This window comes from Nannospalax galili, unplaced genomic scaffold (genome assembly GCF_000622305.1).
Source record: "Nannospalax galili isolate Female #2095 unplaced genomic scaffold, S.galili_v1.0 scaffold283, whole genome shotgun sequence".
NCBI classification, from domain to species: Eukaryota; Metazoa; Chordata; class Mammalia; order Rodentia; family Spalacidae; genus Nannospalax; species Nannospalax galili.
The window spans coordinates 2,933,021-2,944,458 of record NW_008350535.1 but is presented as its reverse complement, the minus strand read 5'-3'; the positions used below and the strand labels follow the sequence as shown (position 1 = coordinate 2,944,458).

General features: G+C 40.5%; 1 protein-coding gene across 1 annotated transcript in view; it reads left to right on the top strand.

Moving 5' to 3' along the window:
* The window catches only part of LOC103745804 (PH and SEC7 domain-containing protein 3), a 143,940-nt gene that overhangs the window by 93,091 nt on the left and 39,411 nt on the right, over positions 1–11,438 (top strand). The window contains exons 5-6 of the mRNA XM_008847809.2: positions 2,168–2,325; positions 3,290–3,434. Of these exons, the coding sequence (XP_008846031.1) occupies positions 2,168–2,325; positions 3,290–3,434 (303 nt within the window). The remainder of the gene's footprint in view (positions 1–2,167; positions 2,326–3,289; positions 3,435–11,438) is intronic.

The following is an 11,438-nucleotide window of genomic DNA, read 5'->3' as shown; positions in this document are numbered from 1 at the left end:
ATATCTTCCTCCTCCTCCCACCCCTTCTTTGGGCTCTCTCTCTCTCTCTCTCTCTCTCTCTCTCTCTCTCTCTCTCTCTCTCTCCCTCTCTCTCTCATTCCTATCTAGAAGCTAAGAGATTACCCTGGACAGAGGGCTGTTATTCTAGTTTCCTTCTCTATAGCTATGATAAAACACTGACCAAAACTGACTTGTGGAGGAAGGAGTTTATTCATCTCTTACGAATCCTAAGTCACAGGCCATTGTCAAGGAAAGCAAGGCAGGAACTGAAGCAGGGAGCATATTGTAACAGTGCTTACGCTTACTGGCTTGCGTCCCCCTGGCCTGCTCAGACAGCCCTCTTATATAGCCAAGACCCACCTGCTCAGGGATGGCACTATCCACAGCTGGCTGGGCCTTCCTATGTCAATTAGCAATTAAGGAAATGCCTCACAGACATGGCTATAGATCAGTCTGATGGGGAAAATTCCACAGTTGAGGTTCCCTCTTCCCAAGTGTCTCTGGCTTGTGTCAAGTTGACAGTAACTATCACAGCCATACATACAAGGTTGTGTTATAGAGTAATCTTGAGGGCAGAAGGGATTTTTTTAAAAAGCAGGCCACCTCTACTTGAAAACTTCATCCAAAAAATTCTCTCGTAAAGAGAGTCATAACTCTTTAGAATGCTAAATCATTGAGTCTCTTTCAAAAAGAAGAAAAATCTCAAAGCAGAACTAGAATATAGTTATGTGGATAGACAGAAATCACATAAGAACAGATACATTGAATATATGAGATTTACTTTTAATGTTCTTTTCATTGTCCTTTGTTCATCCGACCTTTCCATGGGACTTTGTCCACAACAGTTCACAATCTCTGAGACTTAGTAAATCAGAAGTCATGCAATTCCACTGTAGAAATGTTGGGAATTGTTATAAATGTGGGAAATCTTTGCATAACTGTTAGTATTTCATGTTTTAAAGGAAAAACGTTTGTCTCGGCCTGATGCTGCTAGTAATCATTAAATATCAGCAGACAGCCTGTCTGGGTTTTGGTTTTCAGTTTGAATAAGTGCTAAACATGAACACATTTGAATTGTTTAATTTGTGAGCAGTATTTGTGGAAAACAGGAGCAATATGCAGGGGGGAATAGTAATTGTTTTTCTAAAAATGAGAAAAGCCAGACTGTATTAAGAGAACAAACATCTCTTTCACTATGAATTAGAAAGTGATAAGTTGGGGAAGGGGTATGGGCCCACACACGTGTATGTGTGGCTGTGGGTGCATTATATAATATTTACAGGAGAAAGATGTTTAACATCTTGATTTTATAAATTCGTAAAGGAATCTAAACTCTAGAAAACATCCACTGTAACAAGGTGTATTACAAACAGTATACAAGTAGTATGCTTTCATTGGTTTTAGGTTGTTATTCCAATGAACCCTGTAACTACTAGTAATAATTAAAAACATTATTTTATATTCTAATCATTATTGTACTGGTGAAGATTTTTAGTTTTCTTGTCAGGTTTAAAGCCATACAAATGAAAAAGTTTTAACTCTGAATTATGCAGTAGATATCCAAAAATAATATACACTGGACACCTTCCTTCTTAGTTACTTTATTTTTAAAAACAAATATAATCTTTACCTTATTAAGTTGATTTTCCTCATTTCTTTCACCAGAAGAGATAGAGAAATCATCTTGTTTTACTGTCCATTTTCCTTTTGATAATATTAACCACCTTAAAAATATCATCATGAAAATGTAGCATCTTCAGACCAAGGATCCAATGATGGTGTCCCCAGTATCAGTACAGATCTCTTAATAGGTGTCTGCAAGCTTTTGCATGTACCCATTTAATCCTGAAACCAGATCATACCACCTGTTGGTCCTAACCATGTGACAAGTTCCTGGGATGTGCGTTTCTGTCTGACCTTATGATATATTGGCTTTATTTTTCTAATGCCTTTTCTGTATATGTATTGTCCCATTCTCAAGCAGTGTTTTCAAAAATGTGGTAGTCTATGACATTTGTAAAGTTACAAAAAGTTTTTACTCTCCATTTTACTTTTTCTGTGTATATTCATAGATTTTCTAAAATATTTGCCTTTAATTGTAGGTTCTGAAAGAAAATGTAAAGTGAGATCATGCTCTTGCATTTGTTTCCTCTGTACCCATCTGTAGGATGAATACAAGCCAGAGAAAGCCTTGTCAGAGGACGACTTGAAGAACGCAGTGAGCGTGCACCACGCACTGGCATCCAAGGCCACGGACTACGAGAAGAAGCCAAACGTGTTTAAACTAAAGACTGCCGACTGGAGAGTCTTGCTTTTTCAAACCCAGTATGTTTTCTTGGTTTGGCTCTTGTTTATCTTTGCTTTCTTCCTCCTCTTCTGTCCCTCCCCATGTAAAGATGGAAGGAGAAAACGAGCTCTCAGAATCTGTCCTCTAACTTCTATACCCATTCTCTGGCAAGTGTGCACAAACATCACACACACGTACCCCCACACATGCGCACACGCTAATAATAGTTGTTTTAAAAGGAAAGAAAGAATGGTACCATAAACACTGACATACAGATCTCTGGGTAGGAGTGTTCTCAGTTTTCCTGAGTACCTACCTAAGAGTAAAGTCCCTGAGTTGTGTTGTAGATGTATAGTTAACATTTGAGCAAACTATCCAGTTCTTTTTCCCAGTAAGAATACTCTTTTACATTCCTTCTATGCCTCAGATTTTAAAATAAAATTATATGGTTAAAAGAGATGAGTTAGGGGCTGGAGTGATGATCAGCAGTTAAGAGCAATGGCTGCTCTTGCAGAGGACCCTGGTTTAATTCCCAGCATCCACCTGGAGGCTAACAACCGTTTATAACTCCAGTTCAAGGGGAATCTGATGCCCTCTTCTGAAGTCCACAGGCATTGCACGACACAGGTGCACGTATACACATGCAGACAATACACTCATACACATAAAATTTAAAAATAATAATAAAATGATTTTTAAAGAAATGAGTTCATTTTAATTTTGGCATTGCCAACTTCAAGCACAAATCAGAGATTTTGCAACCACATTTCTCATTTTCTCTTTCTGTGTTTTAGAGAGAACCACGGTCTTGCATTGTGATGACCGTAGCTTCCTAGCCTTTCACTCCCATAGTGAGCACTGCACTGCTGAGAATATTAATCTCCAGTAATTTCACTGAGAATAAATCATTTTTATGCGCCATTTTAAATCTGTAATAAGTAGAAGACAAAGTGTGTTACACTTAGAGAACTGTCCTAATGAGAACGTCTCTGTGTCTCGTAGGAGTCCGGAGGAAATGCAAGGATGGATAAACAAAATCAACTGTGTGGCAGCTGTATTTTCCGCACCACCGTTCCCCGCAGCCATTGGCTCTCAGAAGAAGTTTAGCCGCCCACTTCTACCTGCCACAACAACAAAATTATCTCAGGTAAGCCAATCTGATAGTGCTTTGCACATAAGAAAACATGCTTTGTAAAACTATTAGTTATTCATTAACTATTAATATTTTAAAGTTCTGCACATTGGGGGGAAGACATCCTTCCCCTGTAAAGGCATAAATGGGGCAGAATGCACATGTTGTGCTTTATAATTTAGACACACTTGCCTGGTCTTTTTTTTTTTTTTTTTTTTTTTTTTTGGTTTTTTGTTGTTGTTGATTTTTGACAGGGTCTCCCTAGTCACAGACTGCCTGGAAGTCATGTTGTGAACCAGGGTGGCCTCGGTCTAGCAGAGATCCACCTGCCTCTGCCTCCCAAGGGCTGGGATTAAAGGCTCATGCCACCATACTCTACATTGGCCTGCTCTTTTTTATATCATAATTTTCTGTTAACTGGCTATGATTAGGGTGATATCCTGGGTTCGTGACAAGCGTTTTACTCCTTCGTTCATTAGTTTACTTTTGTTGAGGGTTTGCCATAGTTGATGCCAGCAATATAAAAATATTCCCAAGGACTCTCTTCTCATAGTACAGTGAAATTCTAAGATAATTTCAGTTTGGGTTTCCATGCCCTCAGTGAAGACTGATGAAAACATTTGGGTTTTCTAAACTAATCAAGGCAAAGCCCTAGAACTCTATTCCACACTCGATTGTTTAACCTTCTGTCTTGTTATCAAATTAATATTTCTGGATTATCACAGCCTTTTCTACCCAAAGCTGTTTTCTAAGGCTCTGCCAATGCTAAACTTGTCTGAAAGACCCCGTTGCCGTTGATGAGTTAAGGACTTCAGAAGTTGCTTTGAAATTGTAACGAAATTCTTATTTCTTCCAGTAGAAATAGTTTCATCTGGCTAATCAACCAGATTTCGGCCTGGAGTAGCAAGTACTGGTAGCACATTTGATAGACCTACGAGAAGCAGATGTCGTGGTGAAAGAGGAAGTATAAGAGCATGTACAAAGGATTTTTTTAATTGAATTTTTGTGTATTTCATACATAAAATCAACTTTATACCCGCTTCTCCTTTGGTACCGCCCCGTAGACCCCCACTGGAGTTCATGCATTCTGTCATTTGTGTTAAGGCCTAGCATGTAAAGTTAGTGTCCCCAGATGTCCCTCAGTGCAAGTTCATCCCCTGAGATTTAGTCAGCCTATCTAAAGTCCCTCCCTTTAAGAAGATCAGCTCTTCCTCACCCAGCAGTAACCAGCTGCCAAAACTTCTTCAACTAAGATTGGGGCCTGCTGTTCATTTCCACAGTTCTCTGCTGGGTTTTTATCTGCTTAAGTTTGCACGGGTCTTGTGCATGCTGACACCATTTTCTCTAAGATCTAGGACTTCTCCAGCTATGTGTATTTTGGTAGGTTTACAGTACCACACATGAGTTTCCCCCCATTGAGTGACACCATTGCTGTAGGTTTGTATGAGAAGGATCCTAGGTGCCTGTAGGACTATTTCCATATGGTCCTGTGCTTCCTCCCTGGCTCTTAAAATCCTTCTGCCCTCTCTTCCCCAATGGCCCCTGAGCCCTGGGTGGGTAGACCTTAATATAGGAGTCTTGTCCAAGGACCCATACTCTGCAGACTTATTCTCTGTGTTTTGGCCGTTTGTGACCTTTTGTGTTCCTGGCCCTCTGTTGCATGAGGGAGCTTCATTGATGAGAGTTGAAGATGCGTTAGTGTTCTCTTCATCCCTCATTCAATGCTCCATGAGCCTTAGATGTAGAGGTTTCATCCTAGATGTTCCACTTAGGCTTGAACAATTCACAGACAATCTCTGTGTGTGACCAGCTGTGGAACTCTGTAATTATCTCTGTCTCTTGAAAAAGAATCTTTTCTGATGGATGGTGACTAGGATACTTGTTTATAAATTTAAGGATCCATATTTTGCACATACTAAGAAATTACATTTGTCTAGGGATATGACAGCCTTGGAGATTTCACTAAGATCTATGACCTCTCCAGCTATATGTATTTTGGTAGGTTTACAGTAACACACGAGTTTCCTCCCATTGAGTGGGCTTTAAGTCCAATTAGGTAGCTGTTGATTACTCCCAAGATAAAAGTGCCACTATGCACCAATGTCGTTTGCTGTGCTGGTCAATGACATGGTTTTCAGGCCTTGAAGCTGGCTAATACAAAGTTTAAAGGAAGAAAAGTAATTAGATGAGGTATTATGGAGGTAATAGGATGTTCTAACAGAGGAGCAAAGGCCCAGAGGGACGAGCGGAGGGACGCAGGAGCGGTGTCCTATCCAAGTTGCTAATTGTGGCCTGAGCAGTCTTGAGAGAAAGGAGGATGTGTATACTCTGAGGAGGTAAAGCCAGAGCCAAATCATGAAAGAGCTTTGTCTTAACCAGTTGTGCTGTAACACTATCACAAACTAGGTATGTGTGTGTGTGTGTGAGAGAGAGAGAGAGAGAGAGAGAGAGAGAGAGAGAGAGAGAGAGATTCCTTGTAATGTCAGGTAGCGTTCTTGCTTCTGTGTCATAATATTGTGAAGAGTATCACAGGGTAAAGGAGCATGTCAGGGACAAAGGGCGTGAGAACGAGGAAGTTGAGGTTGTCAAACTCTGATTTATACCAGCCATCCCTCCACTCACGAGAAAAGAGCCTCAGTCCAGTCATGAACACGAAACTCTTGAGACCTAGTCACCTGTTCATGCCCCCAACTCCATATGATCACAGTGAAAATTACACTTCTGTGTGTGTTGGAGGAGACTTTTAAACCATTGCCTGTTTGTCATGTGTAGGATTTTGGATGCTGTACTAGCTCCTTACTGTCCTTGTGATGATAGCTTTAAGGAGGAGAGGAATGTGATCAAATTTATCATTTAATTCTTGTTATAATATGATGGCTGTGTTAAAGAAGATTCTGCTGGAAGCAGAAAGGCCCATAAAGGAACTTTAGTAATCCAGAAGAGAGTGTAGCTGTAGCGGGAATGAATAGAAGTAGAAGCCCTGGAGAAATCGTGACCATAGGATTGGACAGTTCAGTGCCTGTTGACATGGGAAGAAGGGCTGTCACCTGGTTTGGACAGCTGGGGCCTGTGTTTTCTGACCCGGCCTGGGGGAACTTGCTGCCCATCTCCTGCTTCTCCGAATGTTGCTTCTTTTCAAAGTCCTTTCTTTGATGCTTTCCTTTTCTGTATCTGACATTGCAGTGCCCAGGGCTCTAAAGCAGACTAAGGCACTTGAGAACCAATTCCTATAAACTTATTTAGGTAGAACTAACCAAAGATGAAATGTCTATGTTAAGAAAAGCAGGGGCAAGATCAGGTAAAATTAAGACAAAAAATAACTTGTGGCAGAAAGTCATTGGTATCAACGGGGGACATTTTGAGTGGAATGATGGGAACAGGATCCATGCTGGTCTTCTTTGACAAGGGACTGAAAGGTGGTGAGGATGGAGAGGAAGGGAATGGGCACAGATACTGCAACAGTTATAAAAAAAGAGGACCATTAATGAGAAGACAGGACACATGGTTTCAAGAATTATTACATTGGTCTATTTTTTCAACTTGCATTGGATTTGCTTCAGATCCAGACGGAACAGGGAAGTGTGTGTGTGTGTGTGTGTGTGTGTGTGTGTGTGTGTGTGTCTGTCTGTCTGTCTGTCTGTCTGTCTGTCTGTCTCAGGCACCGAGGTCACTGGCCAGCAAGTGATATAAATGGCACTTAGATACATGACGCCATGGCACTGTCCAACTTCTTAGTTCCTACACTTCACTTGATACTCAGATCTCATGAAGTATGTATATGCATTATTGTTGAATAATTCATAGTTGACTAAAATATATTATTAGTAATAGAAAGAGTCATGCCAGATCAGTGTTCAAAGAAGGGTGGCATTTAATTTTCATATATAATAAATATATTTATTGATAAATTGCCACATGTTCTCTGGGGTCAAAATTCATACTTTCCTGTTGAAAGCAACTGCTTTTCCCAGTGATCCTAAATCTGGGGGTTTCAGGTCCACAGACCCATGACCTGGCAATCAGTCTCCTAAATGCCAGAGCCTCTTGAGTAATTTGAGTTTGTAAAGTATGTATCAACAGTGTGAGTATCCTGCTGCAAAGATAAAGCGTGTTAGGAAAAATGAAAGGTCCAATTAAAAGCATGTTTGGTACTTTCAGACACCTTGTTTGTCATTCTGTCCTTTGTGAGCTTCTCTTTAATCTGTTCTTGTCTTCTCTCCGAAACATATTAGGCTGAATTATTAAGACTGATCACTGCCAGCGGCGCGGTTCTTCCTGAACAGCTCTGCTGTGTAGGAGTCACCTTCTCTGCTGTTTTCCCGGCGTGTTTGCGGTGCTGCCAGAGCACATGTTTTTTCTGATGGGGGTGGAGAGATCACTTTGAAACTTCAAGGTTTTTTTCCTCCTTCTGGTTTAGCCGTCCAAACAGAATACCATGGTTGCCCCCTTTAGAGTCTATGGAGGGCTTCCTTGATACCAAAGCAGAGGTATCCAAACTTGGATGTGCATAGCATGATCTGGGACTTGTATCACAGGCCCAGTTTCCAGCCCTAAGTGGTTCTTCAGGTATAGCCTGAGCTAAGTGTGCGTGTGTCTCAGGCACCCAGGCTGGCAAGTGACAGAAGTGGCAGTTAGACACAGGGCACCATGGCAGTCTCTGCCTTCCTTAGGTCTTTCACTTCTCTGGACACTCATACCATTTTTCATATCTAGTCCTATTTTCTTCAATTTCCAACTATTTTCTTGTAAAACTGAAAGGGATAATCGTTAGATTTTAAAAACTGGGTATGAACTATTGGAGGCTGAGCTATAAGATGAGCGCTGTTAAGAAACAAAAGAGCCCTGTGCCCTGAGCCTTTTGCATGCTGGGGAAGCACTCTGCCCGGAGCTACATCCCCATCCTGCTCCTCCTTTCATCCCCTGGTTTGACAGAGGGTGGGAGTGCTAAGCGCCAGATGAGGGGAACATACTAGGAGGGGAGAGACTTTCTGTCACAAAGAATTGTCATTTTTACTTTATTTAAATGTTTATTGGTCTTATTTTTTGTATGTATTAGTGTATTGCCTGCTTAGGCACCCATGTTGTGCAATGTGCAATGCCCTCAGAGGTCAGAAGAGGGCATCAGATTCCTTTTTAATGGTTGCTAGCTGCCGTGTAGGTGCTGGGAATCAAACCCCGGTCAAGAGCTGTCAGTAATCTTAACCCTCTTAACTGCTGAGCCATCTCTCCAGTCCCCATTTTTACTTCTTTAATGTCTTTCACATCAAGCCACACTTTTAGGAGCAGTGCTGGTGATACAGGGGAGAAACAGGTACCGCCCCCCAGGGTCCTTAGACTCATTCATAAAATAATTTAAGAACGGACTCAAATGGAAGCATTGTATTAGAATTTAAGGAAAAATCCTCAGGGCAAGAAAGATGTAAATCTCAGCAGCTGCCTTGAGGAGGGGAATGGAAGATAGAAGGGAAAAAGAAACCCTTGAAGCCATGCTGGTTTAGAGCAACCATGGAGGTCAGACAGATACCTCATGGCAGACTAACAGCCACATGGTGGGGAAGAGAAGGGAGCTCTAGAGAAAAAGTAAAGAAACCCGAAACATTGAAGCAGTCCAAAGGGTTAGGGAGAGCATGGCTAGAAAGGAGACAGGAAGAAGAAAGAGCTGTCAGAAAAGCAAGCAAGACTTATGGAGACCTCATGTCCATAACTGGGTCCATAGGAACTGCACTTAGAGGTGGGGATTCTGGGCCTGAAAAGTTCAGCATCTCATTAATGTACAAGGTATCCCACCAATCTCTTTAGCATAACTGAAGGTAAACCTGCCTTCCTAGGGGTGGTCCTGTGAGTAGGGGATCCCACAAAACTGGAAAGCTGAGTCTTCATCGAGGCCACAATCTGTTCTAACCAGCCTTCTCCGAGGGAGATTTTTGCTACTCTAACACTGGCTTACAGAGCTTGGAGCAAGGTGAGCAGACTGGAATGCAGCCTGTATGCATGAGCGCTGTACAGAGAAGGCCCATTAGGAGCAATGGAGTTTAAGGAGCTTTGAAAGCACAGAAGAGCTTTCATGCAGTGGGCAGAAGTGCTAGAACTTGTGTTTTAGCGAGGTTGTTCCGAAATGACCTTATGATTAGAAATGAGAGGATGGGGCTGCCACCACGTTGTGCTCATGTGCAAGGAGAAGCAATTAGAAGGGCAATGGCCAGGGACTCTTTAGGAATCTTAGAATTCCTAGGCCTCTGGATCCCATCTGGGGCAGAGAGACTGTTCATGGCTTTTTCTTCTCCTCAACACCAGAGTAGTGCCTGCTGTGTATAGCAGGTCCTCAGTGAGGGTTTATGATCGAGGCATGCCTTCTTCCTTCATCCTCCTGTTCTAGCAGAGCTGCCCACACTTCTGTATTATCACATCTTATTTTCTCCTTCTCCTTATGAGAAGCATGAATTCTTATGCGTGGTATGAAAGAATGAATCCCTGGGCTCTGGGCCCTGGTCCTGGGCTGTATGTACACAGGTCAGGAGGGCTCTCCCTGTGGCTCAGCCCCTTCCTCTTGCCTCATTACTTGATCAGTACTGTCTTCTTAGCAATGAAATTAGAGTTCTATATTTGAGTCCAAAACTAAAAGTAAATCTGACATGAGATCCAGCTATCCCACTTCTGGCTATATATCCAAAGCATATCAAAGAAATACCTCTGTGTCCATGTTCATTGCTGACTATTCACTATAGTCAGAATATGGAGTCAGTGCAGGTGTCTGTCAGTGAGTGAATAGATAAAGAAAATAATATTTCGCACACACACAGTGGGCTGTTATTCATCCACAAGGAATCCTGAAGTCCTCTCATTTAGGGCAGCATGAATGGAAAGCATTATGTTAACTGAAATAAGGTAGAGGCAAAAAGATGAGTTTCAGATTTTCTATCCTATGTGGAAGTTTAAAAAAAGTTGACCTAAGTGTAAAATACTAATTACATGAGATTGGAAAGGAAGTGGTAGGTAAAGGGATGCTGGATTTGAGCATTGTGTACTGTTGTGAATGTGTCGAAATATCAGACTGAATTTCATTAATGTATACAGTTTAATACATATTAATCAAAATTTAAATAAAGCCAGTTACAGTGAAATATGCCTATAATCCCAGCTACTTGGAGGCAGAGTCAGAACTCTTTGAGACCAGAGGTTCAAGGTCAGCCTGGGAAATAAATTAATTAAATTTGAAAACCAAATGTGAAAATAACCTAAAAATAAAATACTGTTATTGAGTATGATAAAGCTGTACTGAAATGCTTCTCCTGAAAAATAAAAAATATATGTATAATTTAAAAAAATTCTGTTAGGAGAAAATGAAATCTCATTTTAAAATTTTGGTTGGCAAGTAATAATTGTACATGTAGGTATTGTGTATTTTTTTTAGAAGAAGCATTTCATTACAACAGCATTGACATATTCAGTAACAATTTTCTGAGCTAAGATGCATCTTTTTCAAAATTGGCTGTAAATTTTTAGGTTTACAGTTGAATTGTTACAGTTATACATTGTTTTACTCAGTATAAACCCTATAAGACATAAAATTAAATGAGGTTTTAACCTTTAAAAAAGATCTCCATTTCATTATTAAAATACACAGTTTCATACAGAAAAATTCATTTTCAATGCAATTGACATTAAGATGTTTGCACATGCATTTCTAATCTCTGTATATCTGATTATTATTACTGACAATCGGTTAATTTCTGAGCTCCTTAGCATCTGAGCATGGATATAAAGTCATCAGGTAGATTTCAATGGTAATGCTTTTCACATGTACTAATTACTATTTTTTTAATTATTTATTTCATAACCAAATGATTAGAAGAGGCATTTCATTACAACAGCATTGACATATTCAATAACAATTTCCAGAGTTCAGATGCTTCTCTTTCAAAATGGGCTGTAAATTATTAGGTTTACAGTTGAATTAATACAGTTATACAATATTGTAGTCTGTATAAAACCCTATAAGACATAAAATTAAATGAGGTA